Here is a 19726-nt window from a genome sequence, read left to right as displayed (position 1 = left end):
CACCCCAGCCCCGTCCCCGGTCCCAGCCCCGTCCCCGGCTCGTGGCCTTGCCGACAGCTCCGCTGCCGCGGGGAGGCCAGCAGCGGGGGCGAGCTGGGGAGGAAGTGGGCAGGAGCAGGAGGCCGCGCAAGCTGGCGGCACTGCCCGGGCAGGGCTGCGGCGGCCACGGACGGCGGCGGCGGGGGAGTCGCCGGGCGAGGGTCTGGTGCCAGCGGGCAGGGGGCCGGCGAGGGCCGGGCGCTCGGCCGTCCCCGGCTGCCGCGGCGCGGGCGGCCTGGGCAGGACGGGCGCTGCGGCGGAGTGGGCCGCGAGGGCCGGGGTCAGCCGGGCCCTCGGCCACGGTGGGAGGCCTCTCCGCGCCGAGCGTCCCCCGCGCGCGGCGTCCCCCCGCAGGGCCGTGGTGGGAGGCCTCTCTGCTGCGTCCACTGCGCGCTGCCGTGGCAGGAGGCCCCTGCGCCCTGCGTTTCCCTCTCCGCTGCGTTTCCTGCGCGGGGCCGCGGCAGGAGGCCTCTGTGCTGCTTCCTGCATGGCCACAGTGGGAGGCCCCTCTGCATGGCGTGTCCCCCTCTGCACGGCGTTCCCTGCATCCCCCCGCGTTCCCTGTGTTCCCTGCATTCCCCGTGTTACCCTGCATTCCCCTGCATTCCTCCGCGTTCCCCCACATTCCCCATGTTCCCCGCGTTCCCCCACATTCCCTGCATTCCCCACATTCCCCCATGTTCCCCTCATTCCCCGCCATTCTCTTACATTCTCTGCATTCCCTCGTGTTCCCCCACGTTCCCCCGCATTCCCCCACATTCCCCTGCGTTCCCCCATGTTCTCTCACATTCTCCCGTGTTTCCCTGCATTCCCCACATTCCCCCACATTCGCCGTGTTCCCCCATGTTCCCCCATGTCCCCCTGTGTTCCCCACATTCCCTGTGTTCCCCTGCGTTCCCCCACGTTCCCTGCGTTTCCCCGTGTTCCCCCACTTTCCCTATGTTCCCCACGTTCTCCCATGTTCCCCCGCGTTCCCCGCGTTCCTGCTGCTGGGCACCTCGCGGCAGCTCCCGGCTGGCGAACGCGGGCTCTGGCGTTGCAGGCGGAGGATGGACCAGTCGGTCGCCATCGAGGAGGCCCTGGCCGCCGGATCGACCTGCCTGATCATATCCTTTGCGCCGGTCCTGCCCGCGGCTGAGGCGGGGGGCTGTGGGGTCTGGGCTCTTGGCGCCGGCGGGCTCGTGTCTCCCTCGTGCTCCTTGACTGGCAGCCGGACGCGGTGCAGGGCACGCTGGTGGCCGGGGCATGCCTGGAGAGCCGGCTCCTGGGGCTGGTGCGGCGCGGCGGCGAGCACGCGTAGGTGCTGCGGCGGCGGTGGGCGTGGGGTGGCGGAGCGTGGGCGGCCGGGGCGGAGGGGACGGCGCCGCGGCACTTGCGGCTCTCCCGTACGGGGGGCGCGTGGGAAAGCCCAGGCCCTCGCGGCTTCGGGCCGCCACTTTGGGCAGCGACGCAAAGGCGTCACTTTGCAAGCGAGCGGGCGGCGGAGCGGTCGCTCGGGGCGCGGGCGCTGCCGGCCCCTGCGCAGGGCGACCCCGTGCCTGCTCCTGCCTGCAGGATCCACGTCTACACCCACCGGCGGATGGCCATCGCGGCGGAGGACGTCTGGCTGGAGCGAGTCATCCCCATCACAGACGGGTTCACGGTGGAGGAAGGTACTAGCGCGCTCAGGGCCTCCTGGGAGCAGATGGCTGCTCGGTCGCCTCCGAGCGGAGGGCACAGAGGGCTTTGGAGCCCACATCGGCTCTTCTGCCGGCTCCGGATCTGCATCCATCCAGCCGTTCAGCACTTTCCCCCAGGAGAAAGGAGGCATCAGGAGGGCCCTGCTAGATCAGCGCCCTGCGATCCGATGCGCCCTCTGTCCTGCCAAATCCTTTAGCCCTGGTCTCCTGCCCCGTCGGACTTGTTCCGCCCGTCTCGGCTCCGTGTGAGCAGCATCCAGGGCCCAAGGACCTTGCCCAGCACTGCAACCGCAGCGCGTCGGCATGGTGCGCAAACCTACTGCTGCGCTTTCTAACGGAAGTTGTTTTTGCTTTTGCAGTAATACCTGATAGTGACCTTCACGTCGTCGGTGAGTTCTGTTGTTGCGTTAACGCCTGTGCTAAAGAGAGTCCCAGGCCCTTCGTCGGCCGTGCTTAGTGAGGTGGAACAGCGGGTTTTGGGGCTGTGGCCGGGTTGCTCCCTTGCAGAGGTGTGCCCCGGAATGACGGGACCTTGTCGTGCTGCTGCTGGAGAGCTCAGCATGCTGCTTGCCATCGTTCAGGTTGTGCTAATGTCAGTGCTGCTTACAATACCTGCAGCAGCAGGCAGCAAAGGCATTCACTGCCACTGAACTAGCAGAATAAAAAGAATGTATAAGCACCGATTTTTATAATTTTTAAATGCCATTCTTGTGAAAAATGGGACAATGCAGCATGGAAAGGCAGCATGGGGAGACCTGTTCATGAAGTCTGCGCACACATGTCTGCTGTGGGGGAGAAACGTGCACTGTTTCTGAGTGCTTAGTACCGCTAACCGCAGGAGCCCGTCTTCTCCCCACGCGTTTAGGCTCGGATGTGACGATCCAGATAAGCTCGGGAGCGGACCAGCTCGTGGTGCGATTGCCTTTCGGCTCCCACACGCGCACCTTCCTCCAGGAGGTCGGCAAGTGCAGCCCAGGTAGGAGCTCCGGGCGCGCGGCCGAGGGCGCGTGCTGCGGGAGATCCGGCCCGGCTGGCGCTGTGCATCTGCGACAGTGTCTGCTCGGCCTGGCAGGGGCAGCTGCCGGCTGGCGCCTGCCTGCTGCTCCGCTCAGCAGCGCGGGCAGCGCCGAGGGGCAACCGGCGCCGGCAGCAGCGCGCAGCGCCCTCGGGGGCCCAGCCGGCGGCCGCCCGGAGCCACGCCCCCGAGGCGGGACCGGCGGGGCTGGGGGCGGGGCCGGCGGGGTTAAGGGCGGGGCCGGCGGGAGGAGCGCGCGGCGCGCGGCACGGCCGGGGCCCAGCCGACAGCCGCTCGGAGCCACGCCCCGGGGGCGGGGTCAGGGGCGGGGGGCCGTGTCCGGGGCGGGGCCTGGTCCCGGGGGCGTGGCCGTGGCCGCGGCCGTTGCGCGGCCGTGGCGCGGGCGGGTTCGCGCGGCCGGTGCTGAGGCGATGAGTGCGGCCCGGCGGCCCCGCGGAGGTGAGCGGGGCCGGGGGCGCTGCGGGGGCCGGCGCGGCGGGCGGGCGGGCGGAGCAGCCGAGGAGCGGGGCCGCGCGGCGGTCGGCGCCGGGAGCGGGACCCCCCGCTGCCGGGCGGGCGCTGCGGGCCGGGCCGGCGGCGGGGGGCTGCCGACGCGGCCGGGAGGGCGGCGTGGGGCGAGACCTTTCCGCCTTGTGCAGGGGCGTGGCGGAACGACCACTTCGTCTGGCCTGGCTCAGAAACAGCACTCTCATTTTGCAAGCAGTGTTATTTATTTAAAAAAAATAATTCGGCATGTGAGGCTGTGGATTTTCTTTTTATTTTCAGTTGTCGCTGGAGTTGTGCGTTCTCTTGGCTGCGATGTCCGTCTCCTCCTCGTTAGGTGGATGTTTCTTGCACGTGGCCAGTCCTCCTGCTCCCAGTATCTGTTGCTCCTGTCCTCTTTGTGAAGTGAGCGTAGCAGAAAACAGGGAGAGCTAAAGCAGTTTCCGGAAAGTCAGTACAGGAGTCAAAGTCAGAATTTGAATTTAATCATTCCTGGTTTACCTGTCTTCATTTAGGCTGTGCTCCTCTTAATTCGTGATGTCCACGGTTAGGAATTATTGGCATTCCTTTTTTTTCTTCTTCTCTGTTTTTCAGTAGTGTATTAAAAAAAGAAAAAAAAAAAGAATTGTAACTCAGACCTGAGGCAACAGCATAGCTCAGATCGAGCCAAGGTAGGGGGTTGGGAGCATCAATTTGGACATGGTATCTTTAACTTGAAGCTTAAAAGTGACCAGGAAAGGCTTAGGCATAGGTACTTGTTAGGGGTGGGGGTGCAGGGGACATGCAGAATGAAGCACAGCCTAAGCTCCTTCGCTGGTATGTTTTTTGTTGTATCTGGAGCACAGTAACACTCCTGAAATTAAAGCCCCTTGGGAAGTAGTGCTCTTATCAAATCATGCTTTTGAGCTTTGACAAAGTTGCCTTTTCAAGGCTTCATTGTTTTGTTCTTGAGTCAGAGGAGTTTAGGGATCTCTTTCTTCTCTTATATTAGCAGAAGAAAATGCTCTCTGCCATCACTTGTTTGGGTCTTTTGTACCTTAAATTGGTATGGAACGAGATTTCTTCTGCCAGCTTTCAGGAGTAGCTGTAACTCATTTTGTCCTTGTATGCATATGCATACTGAGCTAGCAACTTTCCTAAGCCAGTCAAAGCACATTTAAATACTGTGTAAATGCTACCATTTGGCAATAGTTCATTATGTCTTCTGGTTAATGAAAGAGAGCACATATAAAGGGATTTAAATGTGTTTTAACTTGTATGTTTTATGTTCACAATTTCATTTAAAATCCTTATCTAAAATCCTGTCTGTGTGTATGTGCATGCAGTCACAACTTCAGTTTTGCTTCATTTGGGACAGTAAAAAGAACAAAGTTACTCCCCTCCAGCCAGGTGTGGGGTGGTCCCATGTGGACTGTTGCTTAGACTTTCATTATGTAAAGAGTCTTTATTTGTTTATTTTTCTTTCTCAGTAGTACTGGGAACTTGTCCTGCATGGGTTTCCTGTGATGGGTAAGACTGATATAACTAATGACAACGCTCACTTAATTCTCCTTTTAGAGCACTAAGCCTGGATCCTACTTTATCCGGAAGATATAATGATAGGTTATTCTGCTGTAGAACAGCTTTATAAATGTCACTGCATATTTTTAATAAGAAAGTCTTAATTACTGCTTAAATCCCTTTTAACTGCAAATCCTGTTTCATTCAGACCATACATATTCTGCAGTTTTGCTATCTCTGCACATAGCTCTTTATTTCTGTGCCCCCAGTTCAATTACTAAACAAGGTCATTATATTGTTAAAATACTCCACTACAGATTGTAAACATATAGATCCCCTCTGGCTAGAACAATCTGCATCTAGACATAAACTTATCTGAAGGAAACGGTGCATTTCCAAGGCTAATTTCTTTCTTAGGAGGGTCCTACATGGAAGTGATTTCTGCTCCTGAGGTTAGAATGCAAAAGTGTGATATGTGACTGTGATCTTTGGATTTCCTTCTCACTCTGTGTAGCAGCCATGTCAGCAGGCATGCAAGCCTTGCCATTAGAGGCATTAATACCTTTTGCATGCTGGCAAGTGGCATTGTTCTCCATGGACGATAAAGCTTGAAGTTAGCTCCCTTCCTGTTGAAGAACAAAAGTAACAGTTGTCTAGTGGTTGTGCCCCTTATGGTGAAAATTCAAGTTGGCTGTTGTCACTGTTAAGACAGATTGCATGGTCATTATCAGGACAACTTGCAGAGACTCAAGCAACACCCATTAAGTACTTAATGGCTCTGTCCCAGGTCTTAGAGACCATACTTCCTAGTGTAACTCTGAACTAGGGACAGCTCTTTAGAAGCACTGAGAGATTCTAATGTTAGGCTTTATTCAAGCTGCAGATCTATCTTGTTCATTTAGTGTTCTGTGCTTTTGTCTCTGGACTTACTTAACCCTTGAATTCCCTGATAACTTGAACAGCCAAAGGTAAGCTGAACCTCTGGCTTGCCTTTTGTTTTGTTTTGGATGTTGAGGCCTACTGGACTCTAGCTTTATGGGCAAGTGTGGGATTGCTCCTTGTGGCATTTTTCATGGTGTCCTGTCCAGTTTTGAGAACACGTGTTCACAGTGCCTTGACCCAAGGTCTTGGAGGCATCTTCTCAGCCAGTTGATAATTGCTGGTGTGAATTTCTTTTTTCATAATACTTTTTCTTTGATTAGCCATAGTAAGGTGAATGCTCCTGGATTCTGTCCTTGTTTTATTCTGCTCCTCTGAGACTGCAATTTTGCTGTGAACACTAGGGCTGAGGAGTCTAGCCCTGAGAAAGGATTGCTCATTGCTGCAAAGGTTGCTACAGCGACCTCTCTCAATCAAGCTAATCTTCCATATGCAGTTAGGGCTCTTCTTATATCACACTCTCCTCTCCCTCCTGTTGGTGATATTTTGGTTTCGGTACCAAATTCTCCCTAAAATTGCTGAAGCTTCTGCATAGGAACAGTAAATATGTGCCCAGGAAACATGTCTGGTTGGATGAACTCTGAGGGAGGATTGAAACTGATGATACTGCCTCTGAAGCTGAAGACATTCCTGCTAGTGCAGATGTACACAGCTAATGTCCGGTTTTGTTTATCAAGGTCTGTGTATGCTCCTGTTCAACTCTACGTGACTTTGGCTGTGTGGTCTGTAATGAGATTTGAATCACGCGCTCTTCTAGAATCAACCTCTGATAAATCCTCTTAAACAGTCTTTATTCTCAGAGGGGTCTTTGGGCAGAAAAGGCTTTTGAAGCTGAGAACATGGCGGCTTCTCATCAGTTTGTTTGCATTCTGAATGCTTAGGTAAAGTACTTTAAGTTTTGTTTCTGGTTTGCGCTTGTGCTGGAGAGTGTACTATGACAGCAAAAAGCTTTAAATTTTCTGGATTGTGCTCACTGAAGGAGAAGCTCAGCTGAATGACTAGAACCTTATAATCTTAAGAACAATTTCTATATTATTAGATTTATGTGCTAGGTAGCATAATCTTGAGATTGGTGTTCATGCATCTTAAACACAGATTCACACAGAATCCTCACACTTTCAATTGTTAATTTGTCAGTTGTAGGAGCAGAGTGTTGTAACTGAAACAATATGCACAAAGACTGGTTAAATTTTGATAATGAAGTATGATGTGTTTAGTGTTGCACTTGTTACAGTTGCATAGTAGCTGCCCTGTGATTTTTTAGGCATGTGCAGTTTGCATTGAGACATATGTTGCTTCTGCTGAGGTACAGCTGGCTCCTGTGGTGACTCCGTACTGCGCTGTCTGGGTGGGGAGTGACTTGTGCGTTGTTATGTCTCCGCAGATGGGCAGAACCCCTCTAAATGGTGAAGGGTGTGAGATATATATTTGTTTTTTCCTTCCTTTCTTTGTATTTATTGCCTTGCTCGTCATAAAGGAACAGCTTCTTATTAACATACTCTTTTTGGATTCCCAAGATAAAGCCCTGGATTTTGTACTAAGTCCCAGTTTGGCTTCACTCTAAGGGAGCAATAGCAATCCGCTCCAGAAACGGGCAGGCAGCATACAGCAGTTCTGCTGCTCTCTATGGCCTTATGGCATGTTAGTGTAAATTCTTCCTCTGGAAGGGAAGCTGCAGCATCACAGAACAGTTCTTTCAGATTAAGCTGTATCTATCAGTTAACTGACAGAGAGAATGTAGGGCACTTTGTTTCTCCATATGAATCTGAATTATAGTCTGCTTACAGATTTTTCTTTCCCTATGTTTGCATCAGTGTGTTGATGTGTTAAAGAACACTGTGTTTCATATGAGGCTTTTATTTTCTTCCAGAAGCAGTTGGGTCTGAAGGCATCAAACAAAATGGAAAAAAGCTTGCAGTTGGTCAGAACTGGAGTCATGACAGCACTGATAAAACTCCTCCCAGGTATGCTGTATCTCTCATTTTTTTGTATAGGTTTACTGAAGCAGTTGATGCCATAGTTTTGCACATCAGCTCTTTGTGGAAGGTCTAGTGAGGAGTAAAAGTGGTGTGAATGTTTCTTTGGCTGTTTAGCTATGCCTTCCCTCTGCAGAGGATCTCTGTGTATTGGCAGTAAACATACATGTATCACTACACTTCTGGGTACTTTGGTGCAATCATGCATGGATGGAATGAGCTGAGGTGGGCAAATTGTTGATGTTTCAGTGTCTAGAGGAAGAAAAAAGAAATTGCAGAGAGCTTTCTGTTTGGACTTCCTGTTTTTCAGCTGAAAACTATGAGTGGGGAAGTTGGTCCCTGATCCTGGTGTATGAGGTCTGTGCAGACATTGGTTTCAAAGAATCTTGCTGCTGCATAAACGAGTTCCATCTGCTGGTTACTCTGTTGGCTGCAGTTAGACATAATGGGGAATCTGCAGAATCTAGTTGGGAGACAAAAAAGTTCAGCATAAGCATGCTGTTAGATCTTGAGTGGGAATTTCAGCGCTGCCTCTCAGAGATACAGTCCTGCTAGTCCCCCTAACTGGGTGTGTTTTGCTGTTTGGTGAAACAGGACCTGCCAGTATCATTTATTTGGAGTTCAGAGAGCTTTGGCTCAGGACCACCATGTCTCACAGATGCACTCTTAAAATGTTATGGTTTCATTTTCCAGTTCCCAGGACTTTGTGGACCCTACTGCATATCCTTCAAAATCTGTGTGCTGTCCTTGGCACTTGTATGTAGGTTGTTGCATGACATAAATGAAAGGTTGCTTGCTTCTGGGAACTCCCAAGCTGTAGCATTATTATTGTTGCAAAATGAGTTCACAGTAAATCAGCCAGAGCCACAGGGTACTAAATAAAGCCATCTCTATCCCCATCTGTTCTTTTCTGCCTCCTTTCTAGACAGAGCTGGGAGTTTTCCACTAGAAGGCTTTTTAAACAAACACAATTTTTCATTCTTTTGCTGAGGTCAGAAGGTCTGAGTAGGGGCAGCGGGTGAAGAGATTTGCATCTCCTTGCTTCAGTTAGTGGGAAATGCGTGCAGTTTGTATCAACATCTGGGTGAATAAGGCCTGTTCTGAATCAGCAGGCTATATCAGTTTAGTAAAAACAGTCTGTAATTTTAGTTAGTTGAACTGGTAAAATTATTTTATATGGAGAAGGTCTGAGCTGTTCTAAGAAATGCTCATTTCGGTCTTGCTTGTTCATCCCATACATTGATTATCTTTAGCGAAACAGATAGATAAATGCGAAGCAAGTCCTCAGTAGCAGAAATAAGCTGTTAACAGCATGTATTCTGGAGTTCATCATGCAGTTTTATTTTCATTTACAGGCAAAGCAAACCGAAACCTGAAGTAACAAGTGAAATGGTACGATCCTCCAGCGTAATGGTTTCAAACAAGGCATCTATCTTATCAGAACCAAAGTTTGGACTAAGAGATACTATTGTTAAATCTCAGCTTGTACAAAGGGAGGATTCCTACACGCACATCCAGAACTTCAGGTAATGATCATCCCTGAGCAGAGTTTATTTTTTTTAGGGGAGGAGTAAGGCAAAAACTTTCAAAATAAATCTTGTACATTATTTCATCTGGTAACTCTGCAAATAGGAAATTCTGTAGAAGAGTATGGTTGATGTTTTTCAGAACAGCTTTCTCTTCTCTTTTATGCATTAGCAGAGAAGAATTTCATTTGTGGTTCTGTCAAGGGTTGCCCCATGGTTCTTACTGAGCAAATGGCCTTTTTGAAGTGACTTCTTCCTGTGCTTATTTCAGACTGTGCCTGGAAATGCATCAATTCTGTGCACCTCTGGCCTTCTCTGCTTCTGTTCATTGATCCTTGTAGTAGTTCCAATAAGCTCATAAGAGCTTGGGTGAAATATATAATTAGCATCAAAAACTTTACTGTGCTTAAAATCCTCTTATGCAAGTCATTCTATGAATTTGTCATTTCAAACTGCTACTGCACAGCTCTGTTCTTAAGTGCTTTTTACAGCATATGTACCCACATGTGTGCATCCTTCTGCAAAACACTGCTGTAAATATGCCATTGTAATAAAATAATTTTAGGAATTTAAACTTTGTCAGATTGTCCTAATTCCCCCCAGGAACAAGTTACTCCTAAACAATTATATGTAGTATTAAGTGCATGGGTTAATAATAGTGGTGTTTCCATCAGCTCTAGAATTTGCAGATCTTGGATTTTAGCAAAAGAGATTTTTTTTTTTTTTTTCTCTTCCCTGCCCCCCAGATTTTTCATTGGGACATATAACGTGAATGGTCAGTCACCCAAGGAGAGCCTCTGGCCTTGGCTGAGCTGTGATGCTGAGCCTCCAGATATTTACTGTGTGGGGTGAGTGTCTCTTTCTGGCCCATCCTTTCAAAATTTGACTGTGGGTTGCTTGCTTGTGAATCTCCAGCATGTAGGTTTTTAGCCAAGACATCGCAACTGAGGAATGTTTGTATTGCTTTACTCCTTTGCATAGCTTAGACTATGCAAATGCACACTCTTAAAAGGGCTGTTATTCTGGTAGTGTTTGGACACTCTGGCACTGCAGTTTTTCAAAACTTTTAATTCCATTCAATTTAATATTAACAGTAATTTAGCTTTATATTTAACACACCTGGCATAACTGGATTTGAGTTCTCAGTTATAAATTTAGTGTGAAAAGTATAAATTGATTTAGTACTTCCCTGGAAGAAAGAGCTGGAGAGTTTAAAACAAACAAACAAAAACAAACAAACAAAAAAACACACATAACCCCCCCCCCCCCAAAAAAAAAAAAAACCCAAAAACCACACAAGTGCATGCATCCATGGGTTCCTTCCTCTAACACAGTTTCCAGGAGCTTGATCTGAGTAAAGAAGCCTTCTTTTTCAATGACACACCAAAGGAAGAAGAATGGTTTAAAGCTGTAACTGATAGTCTTCACCCAGATGCCAAATATGCAAAGGTAAATGTGGCTTTTGGGGAGGTTTGTTTGAGTCTGGAATCAGTTTCCACTTGGGCCTCTTTTCACTTTGTTTTTTCCTGTTTCCAATTGCTGCATCTTCCAGAGGCTCGTTGCCTGCAGGGTTTTGCTAAGTCAGAAGTGCTCTGAAGATGAACTACGTAGTATTACTATGCAAGGTGCCAAGGCAGAGGGCAGGACAGGAGATGAGAGCTAGGTATCCCTGTGTAAATGAAGCTCCTGATATCTTGGGGGGAAGAGAATAGGAAGTATCTTAGTTTCTTTATTGTCTGTCTCCACAATGCATGGTGGAATGCATTGTGAAGGTATCTCGGTAGAAATACTGCTTATGTTTTGGCTCCTGCTCCTTAAGTCTGCTTTGTCTTTTGTCACTGTTGCTTGAGGGAAGGTCTTTTTATGGGCTATCTGTGCTGTAGGCATTGCTTTGAGCTTCAGCTTTCTTTACAGGGGTGTTGATCCCTGGCTCCTTCTTGTGTTGTGTGGCTGTGTACTTTAAGTCAAGCTGGTCCACTGGATCAGTGTAGAACTGTTTTTCCATATCTGTATTTTGATGACCCATGTTTTGGATTGGTGGGTGATATGCTTCTTCTTATCAAACTTCTTCCATTCTAGTATTTAATGCAGCAGGATCTATTTTTCAGGTGAAACTTGTGCGGCTTGTGGGAATAATGCTTCTGTTGTATGTGAAAGCAGACCTTGCCTTGAATATCTCTGAGGTGGAAACTGAGACTGTGGGAACTGGAATCATGGGGAGAATGGTAAGAATGACAACTGTGCATGAGAAGTGGTGAGTTTTAGGAGAGCCCTTAGAACTGCACTCCTCAGTTGCAATCATTATTCCTCCAGCTAAAGGATGCAGCTGCCTCTAGGAACATATAGTCCTGTCTCTGTGACAGCTCAGGGTGTTACTAGAGGGAATTGCCATGTGCTCTCAAAGACCTTAAGAGAGAATCTTTCCTGAAGTCTTTTTTCTGATTGCCCATGCTGGACTGTGGGGGGCCCAGCTCTCATGTGAGAGTGATGCTGGCCATGATTTTGCCCAAAGCAAATGATGCAAGGAAACATGGGTAAAAAACATATCTATCCAGGTTATAGTTTTCTTGAGGAGGACTTCTTGGCCCCTTGCCATTCCACATGGTTGGAATGAAATCTGTTCCCACTGAATGTAGTTTCTGCGAACCTTACAGCCCCAACTTGGTGAAAGCATTTTTGACAACTAAGCCCTGTGCTTCGTCCTCCCCTTAAAAAATTGTTTATGGTCTGCGTTGAAAGATCCAGTTTGTTGCTAGAGGAGCTTCAGGACTTACTGAAACACCTGACCAGCTGTCTTAATGATTTTAATTTCCTTTTTTACTAGCTAAATCCTGAACTATAAATGGAGTTCCATGCGCTTGCTTGTTCTGTTCTGTTGCTGTGTGCAACCCTCACATGAGTTACTGACCTAAATTTATGAAGCTTATGAATTGGGGTTTTCAACCTTGTCCTTCCTCTGGGATTAAATGGTCTGCATTAATCTTCTGGCCTGTCTACCGCTGTTAGGTCATTTGGGGCTTCATCTGCTGTGTACAGGAAAGCTTTTGACTCATGTCTTTGTCTTTATCTTTCAGGGTAACAAAGGTGGTGTTGCCATAAGATTTAAATTCCATAACACTAGTGTGTGCATTGTGAATTCTCACCTTGCAGCTCATACAGAGGAATATGAGCGAAGGAACCAGGATTTCAAAGACATCTGCTCTCGGATGCAGTTCTGCCAATCAGATCCAAATTTGCCATCTCTCACTATTAGCAAACATGAGTATGTTTCTATTTGACTGTGTGAGTTCACTGCATGTGGCAAGAAAGAGCCTTATGAATATAGCAGGTGTAAGGCGCTCTCAGCAGGGAATTGAGAAGAGTTGTTTAGTAATTTAAGCATTAGCCTTGAGGGATCAGAAATGCTTCACCATAACCCTGGCTTTGAGAGTACCGACCTATATAATTCTGATAAATCACTTGCCTTCTTATGTTCTTCCATGCCTTATTTTATTTTCAAGCATGAAGTGGGGATGGGGCAATAATATGCATTGATCTCCCCAGTGGGTTGTGAGACACTTACAATTTGGAATGTTAAAAGCACTAGTTATTAAGAGCTAGTGACAAACATGCAGATTGGGAATTAAAAAGAAAAATGGCAAAAGAGGAAAATGTAGCTTCTCTTTCAAGTGCTGATTCTTGTAGTCTCTGATGGAGAAAGGCAAACACAGCACCCGTCTTATCAGCCTTATTGAGATCAGAAGAACTCATGATTGCATTAGATGGCTTAAGGCACTGCTGCTTAGCTCTCTTTCCAACTGACAGCTAACTTGGGTTTTAGACATCTTTAGGCCTCTATATGGATTTCCAGTCTGTGTTCTCTTTCAGTGTGATCATATGGTTGGGTGACCTCAACTATCGGCTGGAGGAACTGGATGTTGCAAAAGTTAAGCAGCTCATAGATGAGAAGGCATTTCTAGCGCTTTGCCAATATGACCAGGTACTGATGTGTCTCACCTACACGCAGGTGGTGGTGGGGATGCTAGAAACTGCACATGAACTCCTTAGCCTTCTCAGTGTTGAACATTCCCCTTTAGCTCCTATAGGACTTGTGCTTGAGCTTATTTAAAATTAAATCTATGTCTTTTGTTTCATAGCTGAAGAGGCAAATGAATGCAAATGCAGTCTTTGAAGGCTTTACAGAAGGAGAGATTTCCTTCCAGCCAACGTACAAATATGATGCTGGCTGTGACGACTGGGACACAAGGTACAGTGATCACCTCATACATGACACCACCAATGCCTAATGTTGTTATTGTTGAGGCAGTAAAAACAAAGCTAGAGTCACAGATCTAATGGCTAATAAGAACAGTTTTGAGATTATGGCTGTTCTTCTCTCTTGGTTCCGAAATCCATCTTCAGTTTATGTCTATTTGTGCTGCTGTTGCTGTTCTTGCACTGATAGTTGTTGGCTATCCCTAATCTTTTTCCAGGAATAACCCATTGGGTTTCCTCTTTTTTAGAGGTATCCAAAACTAACAGGTCTGGTCTTGTTTGTTTGTTTGCTTGTTTGTTTGTTTGTTTTCAAGCAAATTTTTTAGGATCTTTTATTTGCTGACATCTGATGCACCTACTCAGGTCAGACCAGGTAGGGTTCTAAGTGGTGCATCTGTGATGTCTGTAGCTGAGTGCATCCTTCAAAAGACCGTCAGAACCATAATTCCTCTAATGCATTGCATAGAATGGCTGAGCTGTTCTGGGTAAGCTGGGAAGACTGGCTTCAGGTGTTAGAATGAAATCTGTGCAGCAGTCAGTGAAAGCTTTTTTTTTTATTATTATTATTTTTTGTTTATTAGAGCCTGAGCTCTTACTTTTCATGGTTCTTATGATTGCAAGCAACTCTGTGTGTTGGTTTGTATGTAAATTGTATTTAGACAAAAAAAAAAAAAAAAAAAAAAATCACATGACCTTTGAAGAGGTAAAAAGTAAAGCACGGTATAGAGATACCTAATAGTAGACAGTCAAACCTTGTTTCTTTGAGAAGTTATTAAAAATCTCACCACCAATTTTGATAGAGAACTAGCTCCAGGTCATGTGAGGAAATACTGTAGCCCCTAGCAGAGCAGTATTCTGCCTTGTGTTACTACTCCACCTTAACTGTGCTGGGAAGCTGTAATTTTTACCTCTTTGGTTTTAGTGAGAAGTGTCGTGTTCCAGCGTGGTGTGATCGGATACTTTGGAAAGGACAGAACATTACTCAGCTGAGCTATCGCAGCCATATGGTTTTGAAGATCAGTGATCATAAGCCAGTTAGCTCTGTGTTTGATATTGGGGTAGGTACATCAGCATTGAAGGAAATAACTGTGCTGACCTTGTCCTCTGTGTGAGGAAAGGGGAAGGAGGAGGGAGGTGTTCGTGCTAATGGTCTTCCTTCCCCTTCCCTCCTTTTGTGGCATACATACAGAACAATAGCTTATGAGGTGAGCTAGATAATATCTTGAGATAGGATCATTGTTCATAGTAAGCTAGGGTTGTGTTAAGTGATACTTCACTTAAGCAGAATAATTCATAAGTCTCTGTAGGTGTCTTTTCAGAAATATTCTTTGCTTTTTTAATTTTATTTTTTTATTTTTTCCCCCCTAGTCAGTTTGAGAAACTTGCAGTGCAGGAATGCTACATCATTGACAGCACAGTAGTGTGTTGTCAGACTTTAAAAAGCTGATCTAGTGCTGACTGGGTGACTCTTGCTAGTTATGGCATGGTCCTTCATTGTTGGATCCAGAGATCTTGGGAGTATTGGTGCTCCAAGTGGCTCTGTTCATTACATGTGTTGTGTCTGCTAGTGTACTATTAAAATCAAATCACTTCATATGTTTCAGTCTGTGTTATAGCTCTCCTGCAGAGGCACAGTAAATGCCATCTGGTGTGGTGTGTGTTCTTTTCAGGTAAAGGTTGTGAATGAGGAGCTCTATCGAAAAGCCTTTGAGGAGATAGTGCGCTCACTGGATAAAATGGAGAATGCCAGCATCCCCTCAGTGACCCTTTCCCAGAGAGAGGTAGGGTATGTTAATGTGCCATGACTCATTGGAGAAATCAAGCAAGCCTAGATCCCAGAAGTGCAGTCTAGCTGTAGAAGTACATCAGATAGACTCTGGGGTCAGGTTCCAAAGAAGTATAATATATTGACTTTCCACAGTTTTCTATTTACAATCCCTATCTTTGTTTCTGTTTAGATACAGGCAAATTTCATTCAGGGCACCACACTGAAATACACAGACTTGTTATTCTCTGAAGTGGGAAATGAGAGAGTAAAAGGGCAGTTTGCGTTCCTTACTTTTACTTGTTCTTAGAAACATAAAATGTAAAATACTGAGGGATTTGGATAAGGTCACAAAACTGGCATTTACGTTGTGTGTTGGGAACTAGAAAAGATATGCAGCTGGGACCCTTTGAGGCTACAGCTATCTTTTTTCTCAAGTTTCATTCAGGTTATGTGAGGGGAGCATTTGTTCTACAGGGCCCTCTGGTGCAAATGGCTTGGGCATGCAGAGTAAGCAAATGTAATTCCATTTAATCCTGGAAGAATTGGGATACGGGAGGAGGAGGGTTCATCTGTATATCTTGCTGCTTAATGATTAAACTCTGGGATATGAGGAATTGCTGGTGGTGCTTGGCAAGGTATGACTGGCTGACAATGTTGACTTTGACATTTGTTTCTAGTTTCATTTTGCAGATGTTAAATACATGCAGCTGCAGGTAGAGAAGTTTACAATTCACAATGGACAAGTGCCTTGCCAGTTTGAATTCATCAGCAAACCAGATGAGGAAACCTATTGCAAGGAGTGGCTGATTGCTAATCCCAGTAAGGGCTTTCTAAACTCAGGTGAGTTCCTCATTGTTCATTTTGTGTTATTGAGCTAATATTGTCACCTTCTGGCTTAGTTCTCACTGCTATTTTGGGAATGTTATTCCTGTTTGCCTTCTTGGTTTAACACCTCTTTTTATTGAGCATGTTTGTTTTATTTTTTACCATCTTCCTGCAGATTCTGAGGTCACAATTGAGTTGGAACTGTTTGTTAATAAATCAACAGCTACACACTTAAACTCTGGAGAAGATAAACTTGAAGATATCTTGGTTTTGCATCTTGTCAGAGGGAAGGATTATTTTCTATCTGTAACTGGAAACTACCTGCCGAGTTGCTTTGGGTCTCCCATTCATACACTGTGTTACATGAGGGAACCTATCCAGGACATGTCAGCAGAGTCTATTCGGGAACTTGTGAGTTAAAGATAGAGCTTACCTTCTGAACCCACAAGAACCCTTAAAACTTGATGGTTAAGTCCTGTTTATTGATAAAGAGCCTTCTTCCTCTTCCCTGGTCTGTAATCTGAGAATGCTGATACAGCTTGTGTTCTCCAGTGCACAGTCTTCACACCTTGCTTTAATTCTTCACATGGATGAATCAACCCATTTCATATAGAGCACTGAAAGTAAGATCTTGTTTGCTCTGCCTGCACATTAAAAAAAAGGTGTGCGACTTCTAAACATAAATGTTTGCTGTGAAGCCTTTGGCCTTACCACCACTGAATGGAGATGTGTGTATATGTGAGGCATGATGTAACATTTCCCTAGATTTGAGGGTACGTGATGCATGCCTATGAGAATTGCTTGCTCCTTCTGTTTGGGCTTTTGATATGAACATGCCTGTTGTTCTAGTCTTGTATGAAGACTAGTGAGTGAAGCTGCACAGTTTCCTAACCAGTCTTAATTCGCAGGTGCAAGTTTTGTGAAGCACTTTGCAGAATTGAATAAGAAGTTGGCTAGCTCCTTTTTCCTCCCCCTCCCACTAACCCCTCCCCCTCCTAGACCTTGATGCCGCTACAAATGATTGATGATGCTGTTCAAGCTGAAAAGCCTCTGGACATTCCAAAAGAACTGTGGATGATGGTGGATCACTTATACCGCAATGCTTCCCAGCAGGTTGGTAGTGTTTGTACTTGAATCACAAAATAAATTCTTAGTATTTGGTTTAGTTTTGAAGATGATACTGGGAAGGGTAACCTTTGCTAACTGTGGAAGTTTGGCCAATGGTAAAGGGAGATAAAGGGTAGGTGTGTGATAAGTGACCCAGTACTCTGGATTGCACTGTTTATGCTGGTGACTTAGAGTGTGATATGCATCAGCAGCTCTTCTTTTGTTTTGCTCTCTACTGTAGTGCCACAGTCTTACTGGAACTGCTTACGGTGAGGTTTGTGCTGATAACTATCAATCTGGAGAGATTTTTCAGGACAATGTATATGTTATTTGGGTAAATGGAGCACTGTCATTATAACTTGTATTTTTCTTGAGACTGACTAATGATTTTCTTCTTTGCAGGAGGACCTGTTTCAGCAACCAGGCCTCAGATCTGAATTTGAGCAAATCCGAGACTGTTTGGACAAAGGAATGCATGATACCCTCTGTATCCTTTTAGACTGATGTCCAGTAAGGCTCACTATGCCCTACCAAAAGATCTAAGCTGAAAAAGGGTTTTAGCAGTCTTCTATACACCATTATGTTTTTTTATATCACCATCTCTCATCTCATGGTAACTGAGATGTGCAGTTCTTTAGTACTGATTGCAAGGAGTACCAGTGCCTCTGTGAAGTCCTTGCTATGTTGATGAATGATTGCTGATGAATTACATGAGTGCCCAACTGCAAACAAAAGCAGTATTTGCTATGTGGAGTTGAGCAATTTAACTTGAAGCTGTGAACAAAAGGAGGCATTCTTGGAGACCTAAGCAAAGTTGAATGTTTCAGCAGAAATTCTACCAAAATGGATCATGCCATGCTTGCCTCTTCCTTAACCATCTCTGGATCAGTTGGCAACAACCATTCTGTAGCTGAAGCCCTGCTGCTCTTCCTAGAAAGCCTGCCAGAGCCCATCATTTGCTACAAATTCTATACCAGCTGCTTGGAGTGTTCTAACAACTACTCATTGAGCAGCGAGGTAATGCAGGCTTCACTGTGAAAGATCATTTCTGTACTTCCAAAAGGAGGTGGGGCAGACTGTTTTGTTACAGACAAAATAATAGAGCACAAACCTAAGTAACTTAATCATTTGATACTAGAAAGGACCTATAACTGGTGTTTCTAGGTTATTAAGAGCTATTAGTATTTGCAGCCAGTGCAATGTTGATAGTAGTTAAAGTTGCTAAACCATTGCTGTTTCTTCAATGTAAACTCTCTTTTTCCCCAAGATTATCTCCAAACTGCCCAGGTGCCATAAAAATGTATTTGAGTATCTGATGGCATTTCTTCGAGAACTACTGAAAAACTCAGGGAAAAACCATTTGGATGTGAATATTCTTGGTAAGGCGAGCAAAGCTATTCTGTTCAGTGGGGTCTTGCAGTTTGTATAACAAAACATGTTTCTCCAAAGTGATTGCAGTTGTGTCCTTTACTGTTTTGAAGCATTTAGTGAGCAAACAATCCATTAAACAAACAAACAAACATGGTCCTTGAAGTAGCCTGAAAAAAATGTAAACTGACACACACACAAAAAAAAGATATGTCATCAGCTGTGTCTTAGCCATTCCGAAGCCAGGCATTCTCTCATTTTGCCTTACTGGGGTTGCTGGAATTACTTTTGATATTCTGGTGCTGAGTGTCTTTTTGTTGTTGTTGTTTTTTTTTTTTTTTAAATGCAGCTAGTGTATTTGGTGGCTTGTTACTTCGACCTCCTCCTGGACATCCTAAACCTGATATAAGTGCAAAGAGGAAGGCTCAACAATTTATCCATCAGTTCCTCTTGAGAGAGAATAACTTACCATGAATTTCAGATGCAGCTAATCTGATCTTTAGATATTGTATTGCTGTAAAAATAATTTTGTACAGAATATTAGCTTTTTTTGGACTTTCACAGTATTTTATATGATCTATTGCTATTAAATGCAGATCTGGCAGTTAAAATCATGTGTCGCTATTAATAAGCTGTAAAGTATATTGAATTCCTAAATCAGCTGTATGTAAACAAGCAAAGATACAGAAACTGATATTCACACTGTAGTTTATTTAACAAGTATTAAAGTATATTACTTTTTAATATACAAATATATTACTTTTTAAGTCCTTGTTATTTAAATAATCATCTTAGGCTGAGGGGCAGGCTGGAAGAGTGCCCTGTTCTTGCTGCTGGCTGGCTTAGGGTCCCGGTTTGCTGGCAGCACTTTGAGTCCCGTTTGTAAAAGGCAATACCCGGCGTTACCTGCGCGCTGGGGCGCCGGCCCGCCGCGACCGTGTCCCGCTCGGGCCCGCAGCGCGCCGGGGACGGACGTAAGGATCTGCGTCCCCGGGAGGAGGCTGGAAGCACTTAAGAGCTGTTCCTTACCTGCCGGCACCACCGCGGTCGGAGACGTGGCAGAGACGTGTCTTGGAAACGCCGAGGGGAAAACGAGGCATCAGGGAAAAGTTTCTTAAGCTCCGCCTGCTCGCCAGGCGCGGGACTGTAGGATAACGGCCGCGGCTGCAACTTGCCTCTCGCATAGCAGTGCTTTGAGGCTATAAATTATTTTCACCACCGGCCGC

The 19726-nt window shown here is 46.1% G+C and overlaps 1 protein-coding gene across 7 annotated transcripts; it reads left to right on the top strand.

The window, feature by feature from the left end:
* The first annotated feature begins 141 nt into the window (after window positions 1-141).
* On the top strand, window positions 142-19256 carry INPP5B (inositol polyphosphate-5-phosphatase B). 7 transcript variants are annotated; one of them, XM_067311335.1, is made up of 23 exons: window positions 142-200; window positions 1082-1145; window positions 1256-1335; window positions 1594-1691; window positions 2078-2107; window positions 2584-2694; window positions 7547-7640; window positions 9008-9178; window positions 9925-10026; window positions 10513-10627; window positions 11287-11403; window positions 12253-12440; window positions 13046-13157; window positions 13315-13424; window positions 14355-14490; window positions 15103-15213; window positions 15878-16040; window positions 16201-16436; window positions 17025-17138; window positions 17535-17619; window positions 18022-18149; window positions 18400-18511; window positions 18850-19256. In XM_067311335.1, exons 2-23 carry the CDS (start codon window positions 1089-1091, stop codon window positions 18972-18974), a joined length of 2595 nt encoding a protein of 864 aa, XP_067167436.1. In that variant the 5' UTR covers window positions 142-200; window positions 1082-1088; the 3' UTR covers window positions 18975-19256. The 7 variants fall into 7 exon arrangements, with proteins under 7 accessions (XP_067167436.1, XP_067167435.1, XP_067167434.1 ...); XM_067311333.1 differs by lacking the exon at window positions 142-200 and having other exon boundaries at window positions 415-1145; window positions 7550-7640; XM_067311332.1 differs by lacking the exon at window positions 142-200 and having other exon boundaries at window positions 415-1145.
* The last annotated feature ends 470 nt before the right edge of the window (window positions 19257-19726 follow it).

This window comes from Apteryx mantelli, chromosome 27 (assembly GCF_036417845.1).
Source record: "Apteryx mantelli isolate bAptMan1 chromosome 27, bAptMan1.hap1, whole genome shotgun sequence".
NCBI lineage: Eukaryota > Metazoa > Chordata > Aves > Apterygiformes > Apterygidae > Apteryx > Apteryx mantelli.
This window is presented reverse-complemented; position numbering and strand designations above follow the sequence as displayed.

What these genes read in the sequence shown, in the direction of transcription:
- INPP5B (XM_067311332.1), top strand. Translation starts at nt 717, where the DNA reads ATGTTCCCCTCATTCCCCGCCATTCTCTTACATTCTCTGCATTCCCTC. An exon ending in ACTGATAAAACTCCTCCCAG is followed by an intron (nt 7,641 to 9,007) that starts GTATGCTGTATC and finishes TTTCATTTACAG; the next exon opens with GCAAAGCAAACCGAAACCTG. An exon ending in GCTCTGTGTTTGATATTGGG is followed by an intron (nt 14,491 to 15,102) that starts GTAGGTACATCA and finishes TGTTCTTTTCAG; the next exon opens with GTAAAGGTTGTGAATGAGGA.